General features: G+C 43.8%; 1 protein-coding gene across 1 annotated transcript in view; it reads left to right on the top strand.

Annotated features, from left to right (window-relative positions):
- The window catches only part of LOC137641479 (PAX3- and PAX7-binding protein 1-like), a 165,356-nt gene that overhangs the window by 48,132 nt on the left and 89,434 nt on the right, over positions 1 to 27,790 (top strand). The window contains exons 4-7 of the mRNA XM_068374084.1: positions 6,310 to 6,409; positions 8,310 to 8,455; positions 26,501 to 26,580; positions 26,746 to 26,948. Of these exons, the coding sequence (XP_068230185.1) occupies positions 6,310 to 6,409; positions 8,310 to 8,455; positions 26,501 to 26,580; positions 26,746 to 26,948 (529 nt within the window). The remainder of the gene's footprint in view (positions 1 to 6,309; positions 6,410 to 8,309; positions 8,456 to 26,500; positions 26,581 to 26,745; positions 26,949 to 27,790) is intronic.

The raw sequence follows: 27,790 nt of genomic DNA, 5'->3' as shown, positions 1-27,790 counted from the left end.
TGGTCGAACCAATCTACGTTCACAGCCCACTATCTCAAAGAATGTTCGAGGAAGTCTCTAGACGGGTTCTCTATAGGCACAGTCATTTCTGTGCTCCAAGCGATTTAACGGCCAAAGCCCCAGGTATAATCGCGATTATCAAGACCAGAAAGACACAGGTTCGTTTTCCCTTTTCTCCTTGTCTTTTCTTTTCTCTTCTTTCCCCGGAGATTTGACCAAGTAGAGACTGATCAAGACACGGATTCACAGTTTCATCACTGGACACAGCAGCAAGAAGTTTTTTAAGGGTGAGTACTTAGACACTAGTGTGAGCTCTTTGTGTAGTTTTCCTACGGTTCGTTTTCCATCAACCTTAGAACCTAGTCTCCTATCTAGGTTCTCAGCTGTTCTGCTTAGTTGGGTCTAGGTCAGGTAGACAATCCCACCTCCTAAAGTGTAAGTCTCCTAAGAAAGTAGTTCTAGGTAAGTCTCTGTGTTGGAACAAATCACAAATTTTTAGTAATTTGTATTTTTCCTAACATACTTACCGAGAACTACTTTCGGGTAATGGCCCCCCCTTCCTTCCCCGAGTGCCTTTCTGACCCTTAGTTATTTTTAACATCCAAGAACTTACTGAGGGTCGAGACCCAAGCTAACGCGCGACCTGGCTCGGTACTAACCTCAGGGCACGTATCCTTCTCAGGGCACGTATCCTTCCGCCTGGGGTAGTCCTCACAGAAAACGGAAGTAGGGTAAACTACACAAAACTCTGGTCGGTTGAGAGGAGATTCCAGGTACCTCCTAAGAAAGTAGTTCTCGGTAAGTATGTTAGGAAAAATACAAACCACTAAAAATTTGTGGTATTTGCTGGTTTTATGGGAGAGAACTTCTTTTTCATTCCTATTTATCCTCATCTTAGTACTGTATATTCTTTTACGTACAGGATAAAAATGATTGGTATGATTACACTAGGTTTGGATACGTAGTGATGGTTAATGATTATTAGTCTTACAATTGAGGATGATTTTTTTCTGATTTACAACTCTTTTAATGGCCTCTTATTAAAGTTTGTTTAGAGAAGGGAAAGTGATGATATTCTAGAAGAATACTGTTAGGTTAGCTGGTGTTGTATTCTTAATAATTTTGGATACTTTTACTGTTAATAAGTCTAGTTATCTTGGAAGGAAAACTTAATTACTGTAAAATTAGGTTTTATTTTGTTCCTTCCTAAATTTTAGGTTGGGTTTTTATATTGAAAAAGGATCTTGGGGGGAAAAAGAAAAATGAAAAAACCTTATGAAGGAAGAAATAGAAAAAGAAGTGTGGGTAAAGGTCTTACATAATGGACATAATGGTGTACAGAAGAAAATAAAATGTACTGTATTGTGTACATTGTGAAAATAGTAGAGGAAAGGTTGCAAACATTTTGTAAAATTGATAAGTGTCAGTCTGGCATCACCCTAGAAAGATCAAAATCATAAGCAGCCTCTTTAATATGTCAACTATTTGAATACTTATTTATGTTATTTTACTGTTATGCTAAATCTATAGTAAGGGCCAGATGGTGTATCAGAAGTTTTTGATGAATATTACAAATATTTAATATAATATGAATTTTTCCTAGTTATACAAATCAAAGTCATTTATATGGAGGAGAGTTCTAGCTTCAAGATCCAGAATTAGATTTAAAGTTCCAAGACTGGTACAGGATCTGTTTCACAAAATACTCAAACAGTTCGTATTCAAGGAGAAGCGGTTTTGGGAAAGCTCTAAACTCTAGAATATCTCCTTGTATAAGGGTTCTTTTTGACCAGAACAGTCCTCTTTCTGTTGACTAACTCTTCCCAGGGAAAATTTCAGTTGGATTTCTATAGTGACATGTCAAGCAAACTCACTGTGACTTAATCTAAGATTGACTGCATACAGCACTCTTTATTCGGTCTTACAGTCTTCTTGGGTTTTATCATAAGTTCCAGAACCGAGGACCATTTCTCACACAGAAGAAGTTGTGGTGTCCACCTGACTTTCTCATATCTACTGGTCATATACTTTGGAGTCAAGAGAGGAGGTCATCGACCATTACTGTAGTATTGATGAACATGGTGGCTAACAAATTTATCTGGCAAAATTAAACGATTCATGAGAGGAAATGATTTAAGGCCAAGCTTTTTTGTTAGGAGGTATGGAGGACATAACCGTCATAGTTCACAGCCATACCTGGTTCGTACTCTTAGATAGTTTTGACTGCTCCCTACTCAGTAATGACTTATCTCCGCGAGGGAGGACATCTGGTCTAGACCTACTCTTAAACTTCATGCCAGGCTGCCTGACAGGAGTAAATCCATATCTTTCTACTCGAAAAGTCCTTATCAAAAAGGGACTTCTTATCTTTCCCGGAGATGCTTCCTAGACTCTCTAAACTTAGAAAGGAAGTACTGACGTCCTATTTAACTAATGGATGGGAAAGACAGGAGGTAAGACTTTCGACCTCAAAATTGAGTTTATTCTTAAGACGCCATATCCCTCAAGGATTCATGGGAAGCCAAGGTTCCTCTGACAGGTGAAGGGTTCTGTGTATATAAAAGAGAGGGAGAGATCCAGAAGAAATCCCACCTCCTTCTGTAATGCTGAGGGAACTGGAAACTTGAACCAGGTTTCTCCCCTGCCCACATCCAGTATTAGGATGCTACTTAGAAAGAGTTTTCTTAAGACTGGGGCTAAAAGCATTAGATTGTCCACTTCAACACAGTGGAGGTGTATCTAGACTAACTTCGGTAGGGAAGGAGGGAATTGGGGAGACCTATATCCTGAATAGGCTATTTCAATTGTTCAGAGATTGATCCTCGACCAATTTACTACCTCTTCCGGCACTTTATCGGCCACTCCCTACCTGAGGTAAGTCTGGGTACGCACCTATTGATTGTGGTAGCCACTGAATCTGCGGTCTTTACCTTAGGGGGAAGGGAACTCCCTGGTCTGAGAAATTTGATCTACGGGATGTCTGTTGACGCTGAGAGGCAGGAATTTCAGTTGTTATCTCTCTCCTCCCCGAGGTAGTTTGTTTCAATCTTGCGCTCTTTACTATCGCCGACTCTACTTGTCTGGGAAAACATAAGGGGATTTCGTCAAATCAGAGTTTCTCGTACTTAACGCATTGCCCAGGGACAGTTGTTCCAAGCATATGGCCAAGATTGCGTTGTCTCTTTTTAAGACAATTCCCCCCCATAGAGGAACAGTCTGATGTAAAAGGAATTCTAGTGCTTTTAACCCTGCCTATGGCAATTCTACTAATCAACAGAGGGCGTTATCATTCTTAAAATCATCCATAGTCGCATGGCGGGATATTGGTCTAGAACAGTGATCCCAAGGGGCCATACGTAGAGCGGTATCCGGGTCAGGTATTTTCTTTCTTCTCTTGTCGGGGAAGCTCCTAAGTCTTCTCAGTGAAGAATACCGCTCAGTCCTCGATTAAGGTTCTTCATCTAGGACTTAGATCTGGACTCCTAGTAAGAATTGTTATGACTTGATGCTCCTTAGCATGGAACGTTTTACAATTTCGCAGATCTCTCTATCAATCCCGCTCAAATCTGTGTGATGGGTGGCAGATAGAGCTTCAACCCTTGAGACTCTCCTCTACTAGCCTAGCCCTGACATAGCAAGTGGGAAATGGTATATCTTTGCTTGTGTCAATAGTCATTCAGAAGGATAGATGATTGCCATCTCTTTGGTTTAGGAGTTCATGGCAGGCCTTAGAATCCAGCCATTCACAACTGTAGGTCCTTCATGTCTCCCCCACAAGAAGTCACTAATGGGGACGCGAGGGACGTGCCTTTCCATGTGGGAGAACACTACCATACTTTCTCAACGGAGTGAATAAAGGAAAAGATCCTAGAACACTTGTTTCTTTTTGGCTTCGTGGGACAATCAAACGTGCTCATCCTGTAGGTGAGGAGACTAAAGGACCATCCCAGATTTGAGTGTACAGCGTTAAACTTATCGGATCTATCCCAGCTCTCATGAAAACCTATCATAGGTGAAATTCTTGAAGACGAGTGTGGTAAAAGTGCGACTTTCTCTACCCATTACTAATGGGGGTATACCCACAGGTCCCTGGTTGGTGTTCAACAGATGGTGTATTAAACCTAACTCATTCACGGGATAAGAAACGGTCTAAGAAAGCATTTTCAACGTAAGTCCAAAATGAATGGTGGGATTGACTGGCCCTTTTACCTCTTATTTCTTCTCATTCCTCTGGGATGCAGCAGTTACTCTGGTAGGAGTACTGTATCTCCCTCATCCTTCCAGATTAGGGGGAGGATGGCCAAATGTATGTAAATTCATTTCACATAACTGCCCATACAATTCAGACAACATATTTCCCACACAAGTAAAGGTTTTCCTTCATCTACCAGTCCCTGGTAGTGACCCAGCCTAACACCTGCCTGATCTTTATGCCCAGGTTGTTAGGAGATTGACTAGACTTATCTCTTTCTTTTTTGACAGGATTGAAGTGGTTTGACATTACCCGGCAAAGAAACTAGTCAATTAGGTTATAGGGACTTCCTTCCTCCTATTAAAGGATGAAGGTTTGTCTTTATACATACATATACCAAGGCACTTCCCCCAATTTTGGGGGTTAGCCGACATCAAACAAATGAAACAGAGAAGGGGACCTCTCCTCTCTACGTTCCTCCCAGCCTGACAAGATACTCAACCGAGTTCTGCTGGTACTGCTACGGGTGCCACAGCCCACCCGCTCCCGTTATCCACTACAGATGAAGCTTCATAAGAAGGAACAAATCACAAATCATGAAAAAGCAACTTGTATTTTTTCTAATTAAACAAATATGAGTCTTTAAAGCTACACTTCTTTGGTTTAAAGTTAAATTGGGAGCTTATTGGCCTAGATAGTTCACTCTCCAGTCAACTACCGCCACCTTGTTAAGTTTTAATTGTATCCACCTTTGCTGAAAGCAAACTCTTATTGAAGGACTCGGGTTTGTGTAGTTTGGAAAAATACAAATTACTTTTAAAAGAATGTGATTTTATGACGCCAGTGGACAGAGAATCAAAGCCCTGTTCCTCTACCACATTCATCAGGAAACCTGCTCTTTTGCCAGCTTCACATAATTGGAGTTGCCCACGCTTGCTATGAGCAGGTAGCAAAGCTTGACGTCATGGGCATCCCTCATGCTGTATTATTAAACAGCCAATGAATGCCAGTATCTAGAGTGCCAGGACTGGTGTCAGACGATTTTACACCACTTTCTAGATCTAGCCAGTGACTAGAGCCATGTCCAATCTTTGCCTGGAACCTAACAAATCACACAGTCTCAATCAACTAATCTAGGTTTCTTGATCTTTCCCTAATAGATTGCAATTCTGACTAAGATTAAGTAATGAGTTTGTTGTGGAACACATAAAATTTTAAAAGCAAATTTTTCTCATGCAAACTTATTACTTTGAAAGAGAATTCTCTTCCCTACCTTATTTATTTCTCAGAGCTCATGGATCACATAGCAAAATTACCAATTGCAGTGGTGACTGCCATCTTATTTCTTCTTTGCAAAGATTATAGCATCTTAATAAATTAGTTGATAATGAATGCAGGCTAATTATAAGTGATTTATATGAAAAAACAACTTCAAAATTGAATATCGTATTTTCTTTCTTGAATTTTTGTACTTTATTTCCCATTGTAGTTATACTGTATATAGAGGCATAGATTAGTGAAGAATCTTAGTAATTGTTTTATGTATATAGAACCATGTTTCACGAGCATCCTACTAACTTCTTAGGGCAACCTGTTCAATAAACATGTCTAAAGATCCTAGTATCATAGAGTTTCAATATTTTGTTGAGGGTTGATTGATTGATTGATTTAAAGTTTTCAGGTAATGACGATCATAATCTTCTACATGAAGATTAATTCTTCAGGTTAAAGTGTGCTGAGGAACATTTGTCATACTTTTCCAATGCATTTTGAATTTATTTGCATCAGTGTTTTTGATTGATATTTAACATTTGATATAGTATTACTTTTGTACTATTATTTCTTAAGGTGTACAAATAAAATGAATACCAGTTTTGGTATAATTTTTAATGCTTGATATAAAGTTTGAATTCCATTTTATTGATGCATCATGTGTATGTTGGGTCTAGAATTTGTCTATAATATACAGAAAAAAACGTGAATAAATGAATAGGTTTTTATGCAAATCATTTGCAGTTTTTGACATTTACTCTTATTTGCTGTAAATTAAATTCTTGCTGAATTGATGTCCAGTGAAATGAGGCATACCAGTTTATTCAAAGTGTAATTTTTTTCAGGTGGTCAGATCCCAGATGCAAACATGATTCATGCCATCAGGAAACAAAGACAACAAGCCAGAGAAAGAGGGGACAATATTCCTCTAGAAGATACCATAAGGTCAGGGAGTGTGAATGATATATTAAGTTAACCCTCTTTTATAAGTAATTTCTGATATTTTGCATTTGATAATCTCATCTTTATATTTTTCATGTAGATGGCCATAATGTTCTTTTCAAATTTGCTCAATTTAGATTCTGAACCAACCCTGATATATTTCTTGCTTAAGTTATTGGTAATTTCAATTACAGTTGGCCCTTGTTATTTGCAAGAACTAGAGCCCCCTCGCAACACGCAAGTCTCCAAACCTTGCAAAAACTTGCTGTACTTATGTACTGGGAAGTACGTCACCATTAAATGGGGACAAATCACATTCTGTTCCCAAAGAAATATTAGACAGTGTTCCTAAATACCCAGTTATTCTTATTATTTATCATTACTATAACTAAGGTAATAATGAGGATGACCATAATAATAATAATAGTATCATTGCTTCAAATGCATTCATTTTGAGAAAAACTTTCTCAGTTTTGTTATAATTTAATTCTTTTCAGTACTCCTATCAACAAGTATTTCTGTTATTCTTATACTCAGAGGGGAGAAATAGTATTTAATTTTTTTCTTTATTCTGTAAAAAGTACAAAAAAAGATCAATTGACGTTTTAAGAAAAGTTGTTCCCATCTTGTTGGTCCTTTGGTAATGCATTGGTGTGCAAGACATTGCGAGCACTGGCATAACACCATTAAGTCTGAGAGATTGAGGTGCTCTCTGATTGGCTAAGACTCTCACAAAGGTCTAATGAGTGCTCAGGAAATCTGTCTCCTTGCTGATTCCTGTCTGGTAGAGTTTGTGATCTTGTCATCTCCGGGCAACTTAGCTAGAGAAATCTGCCTTTAACACCACTGAGGAGTAGTTTTTCCTTCCCTCCTTGCAGATGCCTGGAAATGACAAGATCACAAACCTCCAGATGAGAATTAATTTCCTGGAAATTGTAAAATTGATCGACACCTTGAACACCTTCGTGAGTACCACAGGCTTAAGAAGATGGGAACAGAATGTTTTCAAAATGTAGTCAATTGGCCTCTCCTTGCACTGTGTTCAAAATAAGGAAGAAGTTAGAAATGTCATTATTTATTACCTCTGAATATGAGAATAACAGAAGTATTTGCTTATGTGAGTGCTGGAAAGAAAACTAGGGAAAAGATTCTTACAAAGTAAATGCATCTGAACTTACAGTCATAGTGGGAAAGATAGAATATTGCAATCTCAAGGGAAATACGCTATACAATAAGGAAAAACAGATGTGATAAACTAGATAATACACATAAGTAACATAGACTCACTCAAGCCAACCTTCTGATAAGCATTTTCTCCCATTTTTTAATAACTTTATTTTCTTCAAAGAAACACCAAGTGAAATATTTTTTGCAAAATATTTTATCAACAAAAAGCAATCCAGAAATAATTACCCATCAGCTATGAAGAGATATGAGCAACTAAGCAGCTGAGTAACTTTCCCCATACAGTGGCTATTTATGATAATAAAAGATATTAATTTTACTTTTATTTTCCTTTGATTTATAAAGGGAACTGCCATTTCATGTGTCCAACTAAATGTACATTACCACCAACCGTGTTTACAGGAAGATCACCTTTGGATATATTTTGGCATTGTCAATGTTGAATATATGTTTTATAACGTATTGAACATTTAAGATGATATGAAGACCATTTTAAAAGTTAATGATTTAAAGAAGTTTTATTAATATTATTTCTTGAAAGCATGTAAAGATTTTAATATAGTGTAATCTTTTGAGCCACTCATTTTTGGGCAGTATTTGAAGCTTGATAAATTGGTTAAGTTTATAATTTGATAAATATTAGCATATATTTTTAGTACTTAATTTTTTATATACTGTACGTTGTATTTGTAAAATTAATGTTGCCTGGGATCTGCAGATTTGAAGAATCTAAAGGCCGATTAGTCCGGGAAGATGACAATGATCGGAGCGATGATGAAGAAGGAGCATCTCGCATGGATTTTTCTATGAATCATCAGGCAAGAGATCGGGAGCAAAGAAGAGAGGCATTTGATGCAGCACAAGGTAAGGAATTCCTGTGACAGTGAAATTTTATGCAATTTTTATATGAAGTTTAGCATATGTGTAGAAGGTTCACCAAGGCACCAGCTTTCCTTCGGCTCAACCTCTACTCTTACTGGACCTCCATTCCCACTTCCTTTCTTTCATCTTGCTGTCTAACATCCTCTAACTTTTACTCTATGGTACAACTGCAGGGATTCACCCATCCCCCATTGCTCTTTGGTGCTGATTTTTTCCTAACTATACAGACCTGAAGTTCTTTTTGTAGGAAGTAAATTCAGCACGAGCTGGTGTTCAGCCCATAAAAGCTTTGAGTGAGGTAGCAACCAACCATTTGGCAGAATAGGAGGAAGGGGGTAGTGGCGGACACTCCCATTACCACCTGCACACTCACTAGCTCAATCTTTTTCTTTTGAGTGCATACAAGACTAGGGTAAGGTGATGGTGGGACAAGTATGTGTAAAGAACTTCGATTTGTATAGTTTGAGATACAAAGTTATTTCCCAATTTGTCACATTCCAAAATGAGATACAAACCCACAAACCCTCGTTCTTTATGTAGGAAACTCACCTATTGTGTAGAAGTCTGTTCAGCTGGCTGAAAACTTGCCCTGGGATTGCCACGCCTGAGCTTAAGGAGGCATAGGATTGGGATTCTGATGCCTTTTAAACCAGTTGGTCTTAGGATACCAGAGAGGTTGATGGCCTGTGCAGTAATGGTAGTGAGTGAGGGACTACTTTGTGACTATATCTAGGTTGCTATATAACCTCAGGTTTGACATAATACACACAGTAACCTAAATCACCCAACTCCCCCTTGCCAGGAGATTTGGAATTTCACAGAATATGTTTGTATGTGGGAACCAAGAAATATTCAGGCAACTTGTAAAAAAGAGGCTTACCTGCAGTTGATGGGAGCCAGTTAACTGGGCTTTGTATGCTGTACCCCAAGATAGGGGATGATGAAGAAAAGAAAAGGCTATTCATTCCTTTACATTCACTCTTGACTGAAACTGTAACCTTGCCTTTGATCGACTGCTAATTGTCCTGTAAGGAGCTAAAGGAAGCTAAACCACTTGCTGAGCTGCCACCACAATACCTAGAGAGAACGTGTCTAGGGAGCTGTTTCTCACATCTTGCAGGTAGTGGGCATTGTACGTCTAATGCTTCCACACACCCTGTTATAACACTTAACATCTTAGGTGGTTAGGGCTGCTTTGTCAATATGCTGAATCTATGCAGAATCGGGATTCTAAGGGGTAGCTGTCTGGATGCTTGCACGTACGTTTGCATGTGAATCTTGTGAGAAGTGGTATTTTACTTGTGAATTTTCGCTACACATGGCTGAGATTCGTCACACATGTGCAAGGATAGGGGGAACTCGTGTGCTGTTCGCGTGAGGTGAACCTGTATATGTACAATTTTAGACCAACCCTAGTGGGGTAGGGGTTGCTCTGCTGGACCTGAGCGAGATTTATGTCGAGGCGCCTGCCCGAGAAATGGTAACATGACCTTCCCACCTCAACGGGAGAACCCTTGGGTGCATGTTCTTCTGTTGGTGGGCAATCGGATCTTGCTAGGATCATATACGTTGTAGTAGTGTAATGAAGAGCTCACTGGGCTATAGGGGTAGGGTGCGAGTGCTCCCCTGCTCACTCTTAGAGCTAGAGCAAGCCAGAGATGAGTTGCTTGAACGCTTATGAACAGCTCTAGAAGGTGTTCTCTCAAGTAAGAACAATCACTCGCGGCTGCAAGGGTGTCCTTAGGAAGCACTCTCCCTTTGCTTATACCCTCAAGAGGAACAACCTGCAGGACCTCAGGGACAGGAGGAGCTGTGGAGGAAGAAGAGGCTTGCGACACAGGATCGGAGAGAAGGGCCTTCCCTCTTTCAGCACAAAAAAGGAAATGGCCTAGGTCAACCTCGGCAGGAGCAGATGGGGCTACTACTGTGCGCCAGGCTTCAACATCTCTAGAAGGCGATCCTTCGAAGGGGAACCCAAATGTCCCAAGGATGGCCACAACTCAGGAATAGCATCGAGAGGACTCCTTACAGGAGGAAGGTGCCACTGTATCTCCAGGGAGGCAACGGGGTTTTTCAGACCTTAAAGTTGTTTGGGGGGGGGGGTCAAATGCAGTGGGGTTTGTTTCCACTGAAGAAGAAGCAATTCTGGGTTTCTTGGCCTTTGAGACAGAGCTCGAGGGTGAAGAATCCCTTTTCAACTTCTTCCTTCGGCAGAATCGCTTCCACTAGGAGGATGGGCACTCACGGCAGGAAGGCTCCTCTGTGTAGGAGTGTCCTCTGCACTGAGAGCAAAGCTGATGATGATCCATCTCCACGGAAGACCAGAAGGTGCCACAAGTACGGCCGGTCATGCCTGGACAAACTCACATGCTGCTTCCTTGGAAAATAGCGCAGTCACACCTGAAAAAAGAAAAAACAAAGAACAACTAGTACATACATACATATACCAAGGCACTTCCCCCAATTTTGGGGGGTAGCCGACATCAACAAATGAAACAAAACAAAAAGGGGACCTCTACTCTCTACGTTCCTCCCAGCCTGACAAGGGACTCAACCAAGTTCAGCTGGTACTGCTAGGGTGCCACAGCCCACCCTCCCCCGTTATCCACCACAGATGAAGCTTCATAATGCTGAATCCCCTACTGCTGCTACCTCCGCGGTCATCTAAGGTACCGGAGGAAGCAGCAGTGCCTACCGGAACTGCATCACAATCGCTCGCCATTACTTCCTATTTCTAGCACGCTCTCTTGCCTCGCTCACATCTATCCTCCTATCACCCAGAGCTTCCTTCACTCCATCCATCCACCCAAACCTTGGCCTTCCTCTAGTAATTCTCCCATCAACTCTTGCATTCATCACCTTCTTTAGCAGACAGCCATTTTCCATTCTCTCAACATGGCCAAACCACCTCAACACATTCATATCCACTGTAGCTGCTAACTCATTTCTTACACCCGTTCTCAACCTCACCACTTTGTTCCTAACCCTATCTACTCGAGATACACCAGCCATACTCCTTAGACACTTCATCTCAAACACATTCAATTTCTGTCTCTCCGTCACTTTCATTCCCCACAACTCCGATCCATACATCACAGTTGGTACAATCACTTTCTCATATAGAACTCTCTTTACATTCATGCCCAACCCTCTATTTTTTACTACTCCCTTAACTGCTCCCAACACTTTGCAACCTTCATTCACTCTCTGACGTACATCTGCTTCCACTCCACCATTTGCTGCAACAACAGACCCCAAGTACTTAAACTGATCCACCTCCTCAAGTAACTCTCCATTCAACAAGACATTCAACCTTGCACCACCTTCCCTTCTCGTACATCTCATAACCTTACTCTTACCCACATTAACTCTCAACTTCCTTCTCTCACACACCCTTCCAAATTCTGTCACTAGTCGGTCAAGCTTCTCTCCTGTGTTTGCAACCAGTACAGTATCATCCGCAAACAACAACGATTTACCTCCCATTCATGGTCATTCTCGTCTACCAGTTTTAATCCTCGTCCAAGCATTCTAGCATTCACCTCTCTCACCACTCCATCAACATACAAGTTAAACAACCACGGCGCCATCACACATCCCTGTCTCAGCCCCACTCTCACCGGAAACCAATCACTCACTTCATTTCCTATTCTAACACATGCTTTACTACCTTTGTAGAAACTTTTCACTGCTTGCAACAACCTTCCACCAACTCCATATATCCTCATCACATTCCACATTGCTTCCCTATCAACTCTATCATACGCTTTCTCCAGATCCATAAACGCAACATACACCTCCTTACCTTTTGCTAAATATTTCTCGCATATCTGCCTAACTGTAAAAATCTGATTCATACAACCCCTACCTCTTCTAAAACCACCCTGTACTTCCAAGATTGCATTCTCTGTTTTATCCTTAATCCTATTAATCATTACTCTACCATACACTTTTCCAACTACACTCAACAATCTAATACCTCTTGAATTACAACACTCATGCACATCTCCCTTACCCTTATATAGTGGTACAATACATGTACAAACCCAATCGACTGGTACCATTGATAACACAAAACACATATTAAACAATCTCACCAACCATTCAAGTACAGTCACACCCCCTTCCTTCAACATCTCAGCTCTCACACCATCCATACCAGATGCTTTTCCTACTCTCGTTTCATCTAGTGCTCTCTTCACTTCCTTTATTGTAATCTCTCTCTCATTCTCATCTCCCATCACCGGCACCTCAACTAGTGAACAGAAAAATACAAATTACTTTAAATTTTTCATTTGTTCCAACACGAAGTACTTACCTCGAACTACTTTCTTAGGAGTATCTGGGATCTCCTCCCATCCGACTAGAATTTTGTGTAGTTTACCCTACTCCCGTTTTCTATGCGGGGCATCTCTGGCGGAGTGATATACGCCCAGAGACGACCCGGGGGCAGAGAGCATGCTTGCTCAGGTCTCGCTCTCCAGTAAGTTTTTGGTCGCGTCGGTGTTAACACCCCGACGCTCTCTTAACCCAGTGCGACCCTTTGTGTCTCACGCGGTCCCCACGTGGTCCCTTTGTGTGCTTCTCTATCCTTTCCCTCAGTGTTCCTGTGTCTCGCGGTGTATTACTAGTGCGTTATGGAGCATCCCCGTCGTTGCCCTGGGCCTGTGGCCGGCAAATCGTGTGGTGCTTTCCTCTCTAAGCCCTAAGTTGACCCGCACTCCTTGTGTTCGTCGTGTAGGGGCAGTGTGTGTTCCCCTACAGCCACGTGTCCGGAGTGCGAGTCCTGGAATGAAGTGCAGTGGGTGCGATACGGCACTAAGAAGAAGAAGGCCTCTCGACGGTCCCCTAGGAAGTCCAGCGTCTCTTCGCCCCTCGCTTTGCCCGGCATCCCGTCGGACAGTCTCTCTCTGCCGTCTTCCCCTACCCAGGGTAGGGGTCGAGGTAAGTCTGTTGCGGGGAAGCGGCCTGTGGCCCTTCCTCAGGAGTCTGATTTACCTGACAGTGGGATTGTGTCTTCGGTCCAGGCAAGTGGGGGGGCCTGAGGGGGGGGCCGGGTGTGTATTCGGGGGACGGAGCCCTGGTGAAAGCAGGTCCCGTCTCGTCGGACGATCCGATGTGGGGTAGAACAGCAGCAGTCTCTTCTCCCGTCTCTTGGGCAGGTTTTTCAGGTGCGTCAGGAGCCGAGGGTGCCGCCGAGAAGGACGACTCGCCGCCATCAGACACCCTCGTGTGGGCGCCTCCGAAGATGCCCTTCAGATCGCTCCTGAGGACGGAAGAGGAGTTTGAGAACTGGTTCCCCAGCGAGGAGCTCCCCCGCTCCCCTCCAACGCCTTCAGCTACATTCCCGGCGGACTTCATGGAGCCTTCGTCGCCGGCCGAACCCCATGCAGAACCACCAGCAACGCGGCAAGATTCTGGCCCTCCAACAAGGTCCTACAGGTCTTCGGGCTCCTCGGTCGAGGCCTACTCCTACTCGTCAGAAGACGGAGCCCCAAGAGACCATAGGAGACGGCGAGATAGGTCCCGCAGGAGACTATCTCCATCGCGCTCCCATTCAAGATCTCGCCACGTGAGTAGATGTTCCAGATCACCCAGGAGGAAGTTCAGGAGAAGTCTTTCGCTGGAGGAGGAATGGGTGCGAGTCTCCATTCCCAGTAGCCAACTCCTGGGGGTTGCAGCAGTTGTGGGCACCTCAGGATGGCGTCCCAGGCCCAGCTAACCGGTAGGTTTTGTCGACGAAAGGAAGTATGACCGACGGAGGGACTCATCTCATCAGGCACAAAGGGACAGGCATAATTCTGCGAAGGTTCCGACTCCACTCGCCCGGCGGGGAGAGTCGCCCCTTCGGTCTGGCAGGCGTGTCCCGGCCTCAAGATCTTCGATGAGTCGTCCAGAACAGGAGAAACTCCTTTTCTCGACGGGCAAGCCCGCAGATCCATGGTCCGCTGGAAGAAGAGATAGATCCAGGACGGAGGCCTCCGTTCCAGTGGCGATGCCCGTCCTACTGCCTGAAGCGAGGTGACTGGACCACTCCAGGAGGATGCCTCCTCCTTGTGCAGCTCCCCCCGTCGGAGGTCCTTCGTCACGAGAACTGGGACGCCCAACGGAGAAGGTAGAGGACGGGGAAGTAGGTTCGCCAGCGGAGGTTTCCGCATACAGGAGGGTGATAGGCCTCATCCGACGGCACCATAGACTGGACAAACCCGAGCCCTCTACTGACGAGGTCTGGCTCTCGAGCCCTCGCTTTAGCAAGAGATGTGAAGCTGGGATTGGTGCACGTTAACAAGGTCGTGGCCAACCATGCGGAAGCCCCCAAGAACCAGAGCGCATCTAGACTTCTCCAGGGCCTGAAGACGCAGTCCCGGTTCTACCTCCTGGAAGGACACCGCACGGGGGCCTGCGCAGTGGAACCAGCAGTCACCATCTTGGGACAGGGTGCAGCAGAGGAGAGGGCTACCACGGCCCCGGTTTGTTTCTCCTCCGCGGAGACTGCCATGATGGAGGAGCTGTCCAGGGACTTGATCCACGTGTCATTGTGGCTGGATTGGTGGGCCTCCACGCTGGTAGGGTTCCAGTCCTCGCATGACCTCGCAATCCCGGAAAATCAGGCTTTGCTGAGGAAAAGGGACACAGTGCTCAGCAGGCTTGTAAGGAGGCTCCCTGACAGGGAAGCGAGGTCCCTGAGGAGCCTTCCACTGTGGGACGAGTCAGTTTTCCCCCTCAAGGAAGTGGAAGAGACGGTGGAGAGGGTGAGGAAACTAAAGGATGTGGCGGAACCCAGGCCCCCTCCAGCAAGAAGACCTACCCATAGAAGAGCTCCTTCTGACGTCCCTCTCCCTCCTCGCGCCTCACCTAACCAGCCCAGGAGAGACGCCCCTACTACATCCTGGCAGCAACCTTCGCAGCCCTCCCGTAGGGGAACGTCTGCTGCGCAGTCAGCATTCAGGCCCTCCTATTCAGCCACCAGAAGAGGTCGTTCGGGCCGCGCCTCTCGAAAGAGATAGGGAGAGAGGCCCCTACTCCTGCCGAAGCCTCAGGTGGGGGGATGCCTCAAACATTCTTGGCAAGCATGGCGGGACCACGGATCGGACCCGTGGACCGTGACAGTCCTCAAAGAAGGGTACAGGTTGCCCTTCCTGGTGGACCCCCCACCTCTGATACCAGATCTACAGGCAGAATGGTTGGCACTGAAGGACCCCTTGAGAAGGACGGCCCTGCAAGAAGAGGTCTCTGCTATGCTGGTGAAAGGGGCAATGGAACCAGTCAAGAACCCAGGTCCAGGGTTCTACAGCAGACTCTTCCTGGTAGAGAAAGTGACAGGGGGCTGGAGACCGGTCATAGACCTCTCAGCCCTCAACAGGTTCGTGTGCAAGACCGACTTCAAGATGGACACTCCAAACTCGGTCCTAGCGGCCTTGAGGGAAGGAGACTTCATGATGTCCATAGACCTCAAGGACGCATACTTCCAGGTCCCTGTCCACCCCTCCAGCAGGAAGTACCTAAGGGTAAAATGGGGTACCCAAACGTTACAGTTCAAGACCTTCTGCTTCGGTCTGTCCACAGCCCCTCAGGTCTTCACGAGGATCTTCACGACAGTCTCAGCCTGGGCGCACGAATAGGGCATCCGCCTGATTCGGTATCTGGACGACTGGTTGTTGCTTTCAGCCTCAAGGGAAGCACTGGTGCGAAGCTTCTGCAGTTCTGCAATGTCCTGGGTATCACCATCAACCTGGAGAAGTCCCAATTGATACCCTCCACCTGGATGACCTACCTTGGGAAGGTCCTGGACTCCCGGTTGGCGAGAGCATTCCCTTCCGCGGAGAGACTGGACAACCTGAGCCAGATCCTACGGCCCTTCCTGTCAGGTCAGCCCTGGAGAGCCAAGGACTGGCAGAGACTGATAGGCCACCTCGCGTCATTGGAGAAGCTAGTTCCACAGGGGAGACTCAAACTCAGGGGAGTACAGTGGAACCTGAAGGAGGCCTGGAACCTGAGAGACTCCCCGCACAAGGTGGTTCCGATGTCCCCGGAAACGAAGGAGGTCCTCGAGTGGTGGCACGACACATCGAACACCCTAAAGGGGATGCCCTTCGCGGCCGATCCTCCGGAGATGCTCCTGTTCACGGACGCATCAAAGGAGGGTTGGGGTGCTCATCTCCTCGACAGCACAGCGAGAGGAAGATGGGGAGCCGAGGAGAAGAACCTGCACATCAATGTACCGGAAATGATGGCAGTGCAAAGGGCATGCCTAGAGTTCGTTCAGAAGCTCCGGGGAAACACCGTGGCACTGATGTGCGACAACGCCACGTTGGTGGCCTACATAAAGAAGCAAGGAGGACTAAAATCAAGGGAGTTGTACTGCCTCACGGAGTTCCTGGAATGGGCCGAAAGGTAGCAGATCAAGATCTCGGCCAGGTTCATTCCAGGGAAGAGGAACGTCCTGGCCGACGGCCTCAGCAGAATGGGTCAAGTGGTGAAGTCCGAGTGGTCCTTGCACCCAGAAGTGGCCAAGACTCTGATTCAGAAGTGGGGCTCGGCAGTAATAGACCTCTTCGCCACCAGGCTGAACGCACAACTCTCCGTGTTTTGTTCTCCTGTGCCAGATCTAGGAGCGGCGTTCGAGGACGCCTTCCAGCATCCTTGGGACAACCTCGACGTTTACGCCTTCCCTCCCTTCGGAATGCTCAGACAAGTCCTCAACAGGGTGAGGAGAGTGGACAACCTGTGGATGACTTTGGTAGCGCCCTGGTGGCCGGAGAGAGAGAGTGGTTCGCACATCTAAAGGAACTGGCGCGCCTTCCACCTTGGCCCCTTCCGGACAGGTCAGACCTTCTTCAGTAGCCACACTTTCAAAGGTTCCACGAAAACCCTCGGTCCCTCTGCCTTCACACGTGGAGGTTATCGAGCGTTCCCTGAGGAAGGAAGGGTATTCGGCGAAGACCGCAACGAGGATGTCGGGTTACCTGAGATGGTCGTCAGCCGCTGTGTACCAGGCTAAATGGGCGACCTTCACGAAGTGGTGTGTCACAAAGAACAAGCTGTTGAAAGCCTCCATCCCGGAGATGGCTGAATTCTTAGTCTATCTCAGGGATGAGGTAAATATGTCCATCCCTGCCATTAAAGGAGTCCGAGCCACCCTAGGACAAGTCTTCCTCCTGAAGGGCATCGACCTAGGTTCCTCCAGACACATCTCGATGCTCATCAAGAGCTTCGAGCAATCATGCCACCCTCAAGCGGTTAGAGTGCCCCAGTGGGATGTGGCTAGGGTCCTGAAGATGTTGTCGGAACCTCCCTTCGAACCCCTAAAGGACATCTTCGACAAGGAGCTCACCCTCAAGACAGTTTTTCTGTTAGCACTGGCATCGGCAAAACGGGTAGGGGAGCTTCATGGACTTTCATACGAGGTGTCACACTCGAAGTGCTGGCATGAAGCTACCTTCAAGTTCGTACCATCCTTCGTGGCCAAGACCCAGAACCCAGGAGTCTGGGACCCCAAGTTTGAAGGCTTTTCGGTGCCGGCAATCCCACGTTCAGACAACCCGAAGGACTTGCGGCTGTGCCCTGTCAGAGCAGTACGGAAGCACTTGGAGAGGACAGCCAGGCTTAGACCCGAAATCAAGAGTCTGTTCGTTTCTTCAGGATTAGTGAAGAAACCAGTCTCCAAAAACACGATCTCCTTCTGGCTACGGCAAGTGATCATGAGAGCCTACAGTAGTGCAGAGATTCCTATTCCGGGTAAGCCTAGACCCCACGACATCAGAGGTCTGAGTACTTCGTTGGCCTTTGAGAAGAGCATGGCAGTCGGCCAAATCCTGCGGGCGGGTACTTGGGCCAATCAGTCAACCTTCACAGCTTACTACTTGAAGGAATGCTCGAGGAGGTCCTTGGACGGATTCTCTCTCGTTCCCGTCATTTCAGCGCTTCAAAAGATTTAAAGGTGTAGCCCCAGGGTAACCACGGGCAGTAAGTCCAAGAGACACAGGTTCCTTTCTTACCCCCCCCTGTTCCCTTATTACCCTCCCTGAAATGACACTAAACCCTTTAACTACCAGGGCATACATCGTCAGTGAATGGATACGTCTCCGAGGATTTTTACAGAGGTGAGTTACTTAGACACTAAGATAGTTTTTTGGGTAGTTTTCCCTATTTCTCGTGTTTTCTCTTGGAGGGTCAGCAGAACCTAGCCTCCTATCTAGGTTCCCTCCTTTTCTCTCCTCATCACGGTCTCTGGGTCCTGTGGTACACTACCACCTCCTAAGGTATAAGTCTCCTAAGAAAGTAGTTCGAGGTAAGTACTTCGTGTTGGAACAAATCACAAATTTTAAGTAATTTGTATTTTTCCTAACAGTACTTACCTCGAACTACTTTTGGGTTATGGCCCGCCCATCCTACCCCGAGTGCCTTACAGGACTTAATAGAAACCTATCTGACAAAACTTATTGGAGAGCGAGACCTGAGCAAGCATGCTCTCTGAACCCGGGTCGTCTCTGGGCGTGTATCACTCTGCCAGAGATGCCCCGCATAGAAAACGGGAGTAGGGTAAACTACACAAAATTCTGGTCGGATGGGAGGAGGAGATCCCAGATACTCCTAAGAAAGTATTTCGAGGTAAGTACTGTTAGGAAAATTACAAATTACTTAAAATTTGTGATTTTAAAAATAGCAATTATTATTATCTTCACCAAGGAAGTTATAAGATTGAGTTGGTTTATTTATTTATTTATTTGTTTGTACTGTACGTCTATCAGTCTGTCTGTCTGTCTGTGGACAGGATTTCTTCAAAACTACTCTACGGATTTTGACGTCATTTTCCCCACAGATAGATCTTAGGTCATGGATGATCCCATTAAAATTTGGAGATGACCCAGATTCTGATTCTAGGTCGATTTATATTTTTTGCCATTTTAAAGGTAACTCCAAAACAAATTGATGGATTTTGACAAAATTTTCACCACAGGTAGATCCTAGGCCATGAAGGACTCATTAACTTTTGGAAATGATCTGCTTCTGAATTCAGATTCTAGATCACGATTTGGATTTTTCACAATTTTAATCCGGGTCAGGATCAGGAGTCCGGATCAGATGCAAATCAAATGTCTTTCTTATTGTGTCAACGTCACCCTTTGGCGGAGGTCAGAAATTTCTGATTGCTCTTATCATTATTACTACTAGCTAAGATACAACCCTAGTTGGAAAAGTAAATACATATAGCAAGGCACTTCCCCCAATTTTGGGGGTTAGCCGACATCAAACAAATGAAACAAAAAGGGGACCTCTCCTCTCTACGTTCCTCCCAGCCTGACAAGGGACTCAACTGAGTTCTGCTGGTACTGCTAGGGTGCCACAGCCCACCTTCCCCCATTATCCACCACAGATGAAGCTGAATCCCCTACTGCTGCTACCTCCACGGTCATCCAAGGCACTGGAAGAAGCAGCAGGGCCTACCGGAACTGTGTCACAATAGCCCGCCATTCATTCCTATTTCTAGCACGCTCTCTTGCCTCTCTCACATCTATCCTCCTATCACCCAGAGCTTTCTTCACTCCATCCATCCACCCAACCTTGGCCTTCCTCTTGTACTTCTCCCATCAACTCTTGCATTCATCACCTTCTTTAGCAGACAGCCATTTTCCATTCTCTCAACATGGCCAAACCACCTCAACACATTCATATCCACTCTCGCTCTCGCTGCTAACTCATTTCTTACACCGGTTCTCACCCTCACTACTTCGTTCCTAACCCTATCTACTCGAGATACAGCAGTCATACTCCTTAGACACTTCATCTCAAACACTTTCAATTTCTGTCTCTCCGTCACTTTCATTCCCCAGAACTCCGATCCATACATCACAGTTGGTACAATCACTTTCTCATACAGAACTCTCTTTACATTCATGCCCAACCCTCTATTATTTACTACTCCCTTAACTGCCCCCAACACTTTGCATCCTTCATTCACTCTCTGACGTACATCTGCTTCCACTCCGCCATATGCTGCAACAACAGACCCCAAGTACTTAAACTGATCCACCTCCTCAAGTAAGTCTCCATTCAGCATAGAAAAATAGGATGCTATAACCCCAAGGGCTTCAACAGGGAAGTATAGCCCATTGAGGAAAGGAAACAAGGAAATAGATACACTACAAGAAAAGTAAAGAAAAATTAAAGTAAAATATTTTAAGAACAGTAACAGCATTGCAATAGATCTTTAATATATAAACTAGAAAAAATTCAAAGAAACAAAATGATGAGAAATAAGATAGAATAGTATGGCTGAGTACACCCTCCAGAAAGAGGACTTGCCCCCCCCCCCCCACCCCACCCCCACCCCCACCCCCCAAGCACATGGGCTATGGCACGACCCAATTGTTTTTTATTTTGGTTTTTCGTCAACTGACATCTAGATGATTTTGAGAATATACTCACATATAATTAACAGAGTATCATTGACGTAATTTACTTGCTTATACAATATTATTTGCTGATTATGCTATCTTTGGCGATCTGTATCTCTAAATTTCACATTTTGACATGTTCATTTGCGATTTGTAATACTGTACTGTTCATTGGTAATTTTTGATACTGTAAAGTATTATTTGCCAATTTGAAGTGCTAAAGTTCATGTTTTGACTTGCGTTTTTCAACATTACATGATATTTGGCAATTTTTCGCTTGGACTTGTGTTTTTTTGGCAATTTTTTGCTGTTAAGAAATTTTGTCAAAATCAGCATTTTTGCTTATTAAGAAATTTGTGAATACTAAAGATGAGGATAACTAGGGTTGATTATAAAACACCAGAAGATTATTCTAAATCAAGGCAGCTAATTAATGTCACCAATCCTCAGACTAATGAATACTAAATTTAATATCTAACCACAAATAAATCTTCACACCTTGTCAATGTATATACAGTATACCATAATAGCACAATCTGTTTTTTTTACTGTAATCCAATGTAAGAATCTTTACTACATAGGCAGGTACAATACTCGATATAGACAACACACTAATTATTACGTACTGTTTTAAATTCATCACCCGTGGTGGCCTATTGAAAACATCCATACCTGATGATCGCTGAACCAGGGTTCAAGTCCCGCTCAAACTCAATAGTTTCTTGTAGGGTTTGTGGCCTTGCCATCCATGGGGGTTTTGGGAGAGCCTATAGGTCTACCTGTGAGTCATTAGCAGCCTCTGCCTGGCTCTCCCCGGTCCTAGCTTGGGTGGAGAGGAGGCTTGGCCACTGATTATACATATACTGTATATGATCAGTCTCTAGGGAATTCTCCTGCTTGTCAGGGCAATGTCACTGTCCCTTTCCTCAGCCATTCATAAGTGGCCTTTAAATCATTTAAACAGGCAGCAGAGTTGGCAACAGTTTAAGAGGTTTCAAGAGACTGGAGACCAGATAGGCCTCTCAACCCTGAACTAGTTCATCCACTTGACTCAGTTTAGGATGGAAACCCCAAGCACAGTCAGAAACGCCCTGAAGAAGAACAACTTTATGACTCGTGGACGCATATTTCCAGATCTCCATAGATCGTTCCTCAAGAAAGTATTTACGCTTTGTCCTAAGGAGCATTGTTTTTCAGTTCAAAGTCCTTTGCTCCGGATTGTCCACGGCCCACCAACTATTCACTTGGGTGTTCACATAGGTGCCGGCATGGGCCCATGCTAACAGAATTCGGCCGATCCGGTATGGTATTTAGAAGATAGGCTAGTACTGGCAGACTCAGAGTCCCAACTTTGTCATCATCAGGACAGGCTCCTCTCCTTTTGTCGCGATAAAGTCATCATTACAAATCTGGAGAAGTCCAAGAATTCACCCAAGTAAAGAATGATATACCGTACTTGGGCATGGACATACTGTAACACAGTAGTAGGGAGAGTTCATCCTTCTCAAGACAGGGTAACCCAATTCAAGAAAGTGGCTCATCCTTTCCTTTATCAGGTACAGTTACCAGTACAGCAATGACTACAGCTGCTAGGCCACCTGACCTCTGTAGAAAAACTTTTTCCTCATGGTCTTCTCCACCTATGATCATTACAATGGTGTCTTAAAAAACCACTGGTCGCAGACCGCAGATTCCCCTCAAGCCCCCGTTACTGATCGAGCAAGACACCAGATCTGGCCTACTTTGGTGGCTAGATAAGGCGAATCTGTTTCAGTGGTCTCCCTTATAGTGTTCCCCTCCAGATCTCTTTCTTTTAACAAGACAAGGTGGGTGGCCCATTTCATGGACCATCTGTCATCAGGACAATGGTTGCTAGAGGAAAAGTTTCCATATCAATGATCTATAATTGAAGGCAGCCTATCTAGCACATCAATACTACCAGCCCTTGCACTGATGAACAACATTGCAACTGTAGTGACATATGTCAACAAGGAAAGTTGCACAGTATCACAGCTCTACCAGTTAGCTGTATTGTTACACAACTGGGCAGTTTGCAAGGCGGTAATACTTATAGCCTGATTCATTCCCGGCAAAAGGAATGTTATAGCGGACAAGTTGAGTTGCTGGGGTCAGATAGTTGGATCAGAATGGTCTTTACATCCCCAAGCAGCAATGAGGCTCATGACATTGTGGGGCTTCCTTGACAATAGACATTTGCTTACCAGTGCTAGACCCGGCAGCAGTGCTCGAGACGCGTTCTGGCATGCGTACGATGGTCTCAACATTTATGCTGCCGTTTTTCCTTCTTTGAAGGGTGATAAGTAATCATTCCAAAATCTTAAGTTTACTTTAGTAGCTCTGAAATGGCCTTAAATCTGAAGCTTCTGCTTCTACAAGTAGAGATTTCGAGAGTTTCCACCTTGGCACAACCTAGAGAGTTTCCACAACTTGGTGATGTCTATCACTACACTGGTGGTTATCCTGCACCTCTTCCAAGAGGGGCTTTTTGTGCAAGACATGTCCTGATATCTCAGGGAGTCCTCCTCTGATATGTACTGTTCCGAGCAAAGTGGGCCATCTTCTGTGGTTGTTGCCTTGGAATGATTGCTTCTCATGGAGCCTCTATTCCACTTATAACAGATTTTCTGGCATTCATACGAAAGGAAAAACGCCTTTCAGTCTCGGCAGTTAAAGGGTATCATTCGATTACCGATTACTGATTACCGAGACTGGAAGGAGTAGATATTTCCTCTTCATGGAAATTACCCATGGTTATTAGAAGTATGGAACAGACCTATTTCCTCGTGAGATTCGTCCTCCAGCCTGGGATGTGACCAAGGTGTTGCTGTCCTTGAAGAGAGCTCCATGTGAACCGTTGAGACTAGCCTTAGGTAAGATCCGTAACCTAAAAACGGCTTTTCTTCTTGCTTTGGCTTTGACTAAGCACATAAGCAAATTACATGGTCTCATATTTGGTCTCTCCTCTGAGCATTGAAGATAGGTCTGTTTATCTTTTGTTCCTGACTTTGTAGCAAAAACTCAATATCTGTCAATCATTGATTCCAGGTTTTCATCATTAACAGTTTCTTTGCTTAGGGAAGTATCTGATGATCCAGATGTGTTACTTTTGTTTTCTGTAAAGGCAATTAGGCACCTATTTTAAGAGAACCCTGATTGCCAGACTTTGGTTATAGAACCTATTCATAAGGATTGGTAAAGTAAAAGGGAGAGTTCCCAAGAATACAATCTCCTTTTGGCTGCGGGAGACTGTCAGTACAACATTACATCCTAGATCACCTGGCGCATCAAATCAAGCTAGGGTTTGCATCCATGAGATCAGAGCAGCGGGTGCTACTTTAGCCTTCAAGAAAATTAGACTCTGAAGTATGGAAGTGCCAGACCACCTTTACTGTGAATTATTTGCAAAAATGTGCAAAATAAAAAATACAGTTTCACTATGACTGTGATTGCTGCTCAACAAGTCCTGTAATGACCCTAGCTCCTTTGCAGGACCAAAAAGTATCACGTTTTAAGTTAACGATTACTAGGATGAGAATGAGAGTCTGTGGCCCTTTTTCCTCTCTTCTTCCCCTCCCTTGAGGCATAGCTAGGGGGATCTCAAAAAGCAGGATGGTTGTTAATAGAGGTAAACACCACTTATAGCTAGTTGCTTTTTTATTACTGTTAAACTTAAAGATAGAACTTTTCATTTCACCATCCTCCTTACAAGGGAGATGATGCATATGTACAGACAAACTCATTGATTTGTATTTGCATTACTTAAGAAACTCACTAGTCTAAAAGAAAGATTTTCTTGTGCAGCATCCATGGTTGCCGGGGCCATAAACCTAATAGTATTTTCGACCATGGTTCATGAAGTGTCTAGGATGCTACGCTCCACACCATATCAGGTCCGAGCATAACTCTCCTGGGATTTTAGTGAGCCAGTTTGGTAATAAAGACATCTACCCACTAAGAACGTGTTTCCTATTAGAGAACGAATGTTGTATTTGTGTAGAAACAAATCACAAATTTTAAAAGTATGTATGTATTTTGCCTAACTATACAAACCTGAGTTCTTTAACTTAACTTCCCTCCTTCACCTTCCCACAAAGTCCCAGATGCAATCAATGTGACTGTTCAGTGTACTGTCAGAAGGGTCAGGCTTTCCCCTCCACTGGCTGGTAACTACCGGCAACTTCCAACACCCCATTAAAAGTTTATAACTGCCAAGTTCCAAGTGTGCTTGAATTAATGTCCCATTGAAGGACTTAGATTTGTAAAGTTAGGAAAAAAATGTGTGATTTTTGAGATCTGAAGTGTGCAAATTTCCGAATAATTTCTTTTGATACCTCTCGTTAATACTTAGAGACACTTTACTTTTTCAAATTTCTCTGCTTCAGTTTGGTTACTATGCCTGTTTACTTAATTTTTCCCTCCTCTGAAGAATTAGCAAGTCTTAGCACCTTTGGAGGCATGTTGGCTGTGAATAATCTCACTGGTCCCAGTGCTTGATCTCTTGACTAAAATTCATAATCCATCCATCTATCCTATGATTGAGGTCTGTCATTTTGCCATAATCTGGGGATAGTAGCAAAGTCATCTTTACTAGTGACTCCATCAAGCTATGAGTACGGCTTGAATTCACGACACAGATTGTGAGTAACTGATGGGCCAATTAAACTGGTCATTAGTTGCCATCTACTAATGAGTCGGAGACAGGCATGTGTGAAAAGTTGTTTTCGGGTATTCTGCTTCTGTTTGTCGTGGGATATTCAAACCATAAGTAAAAAACTTTTACTGAAACCGCGAAGCCAAATTTTTAAACTTGAAGGCTTGGTCGAGGAATTTCTCTTAATTGAAAGGTGATAATAATAGTAAGGAAATAGTTGAAAAGTTGGACAGCTAGTTGGGAAAAGGGCAAAAGAAATAGGTAGAAAGATATAAGGCAAAAGCAAATCCATGGGGGTTGCCAGAGGGATGTGGCAAAGAGCATTTGCTGCCATGTTCAGTGTGGCTTACAAGGTACAGTACACTATAAATAGTATCTGTCTATGAGGTGAATATGGCTGCTGCAATTGGATTGTAATAATTGTCTTGTAGGATTTGCTATATTATTTTGCCACCAGTAATCCTTACATGTCACAAAGTAGGCAGTAATGTAGGTTCTATACAGTAGTCTCTTTCCACTTAGCTGTTCACCCTCTGTAACTTTATGCTTCAATTTTTATCTTGCTTAAAACTATATCATTATGGCCATCCCTTTGAGAATCAGGAAGTGACTTGGTAATCTTGTTGAACTATTTCCTAACAGTCCCCAAAGATGGTAGGAAAAGTTCTTTGCAGCTCTCCTATGGCACCAGTTACATTGGGCTCTGCCTTTGACTTTTCATTTGCTGCATATAGTCTCTTACACTTTACTGAGACTTTTAGATGAACTATGATTTGATGATTTCATTAAATTGATTTGTAATGAGGGGCTAGTACAAATGATATGCTGGTTAGTCAGATAATAAAAAAAACTTTTAAAGCTTTATCTAATTATTGATACTTTTGTGAAAGAAGGTTATACAAGTTTATTTTTTCTTTATGTTGATTAGGTGAGTAATTTTAGGTTTTTTCTTTTTAGCTGGAGATGGAAGTGAAGATAGTGACCATGAGCGTGAATGGGAGAAACAGCAGCTACAGAAAGCTGGTGCAAATGCAAAGGTATGTTTTCTATTCTCAAGGGTTTCTATATAAAAAGTAATTTGTTTATGAATTATAGATATTTAAGGTTTATGAGTTTAGATTTTTTCTTTTTTGTTCCCGTCATGGTTTCTATGCCTTACAGTACTTGTATAAGCAATTGATTGAATGTTATCTCATCTTCAGGCAACTGGTGTTGATGGGGAGATAAGTCAAGAAGTTTGTGATCCAACTAGCCTTCAGTATGCACCAACTGAGACTGCTGCAATAATGAGTGGACAAGATCAGCGATTGTGGGGCACAGGTTCTTTGATTCCTTCTTCGGCAGCATCTCTACCTCGCCCTGCCAACTACCAGGCAGAGGGCATCATCAAACGCCTCCAAGACAGGTAGCCACCACCCGAGTCATCAGCCCACGGCTGTAATGGGCACAGCGGCCTCATAGGGAGGCCGAGCCACAACAGGAGTGATTGGCTCCTCTACTTAATTAGGATTCTTTTATGAGTCCTTTGTGGCCTAATTATACATCTTGATAGCTTCTTACTATTGCGCTTCAGCCTTCTCAAATTTACTAAAGGGTTCATTATTTATTCTCACAAAACATGTACCTGATGACATTTGCACAATGACTGGGTTTATTCCATCCTAAACATTACGCCCTGAATATTTGTCCCATTTTTAAAAGCATTTCATGCCATATAATCTTGACCCTTAACAGCAATTGATGCTTTTCTTGCCCAAGTGTATTGTTTTCTTCCATAATTCACTTAAGTTGTGTAAGTATATTAAGAGGCCAGTGTCAGGTTATCCACATGTGCACACAAGTCTGCATTCTTATAATTGAAGTATCTAGGAATCTTTAAACAATTAGTTGACTTTCTCCCATTCTTTATCATTTAGTATAATTGCGAATTGTTCTAAAAAGTGTGAAAGTGTTATGAAAGTTGAACATAAGAAATCTGTGATTTAGAGAGAAACTTTCATATATACTATTATTAATGGGTTGAATAAATTTTATGGTATTCTCTAATCTAAATAAAAAGGGCAGTGTTTAAAAACATCAGCATGATTTTACATAATTTATGGTTTTGGGCAATGTATCTTTTAATGAGGGTAAAATATTTTTAGGGCAGGTAAGTGTAAGTGTAATTATGCATTGAAAGTATGAATATAGAAGTGTGTCTGGTTATTAACTATGGACAGTAATACTTGAAGTTTGCATTATCGCTGG

Source organism: Palaemon carinicauda, chromosome 5, assembly GCF_036898095.1.
Source record: "Palaemon carinicauda isolate YSFRI2023 chromosome 5, ASM3689809v2, whole genome shotgun sequence".
NCBI lineage: Eukaryota > Metazoa > Arthropoda > Malacostraca > Decapoda > Palaemonidae > Palaemon > Palaemon carinicauda.
The sequence above is the reverse complement of the archived record's forward strand: the minus strand, read 5'-3'. Positions and strand labels throughout refer to the sequence as shown.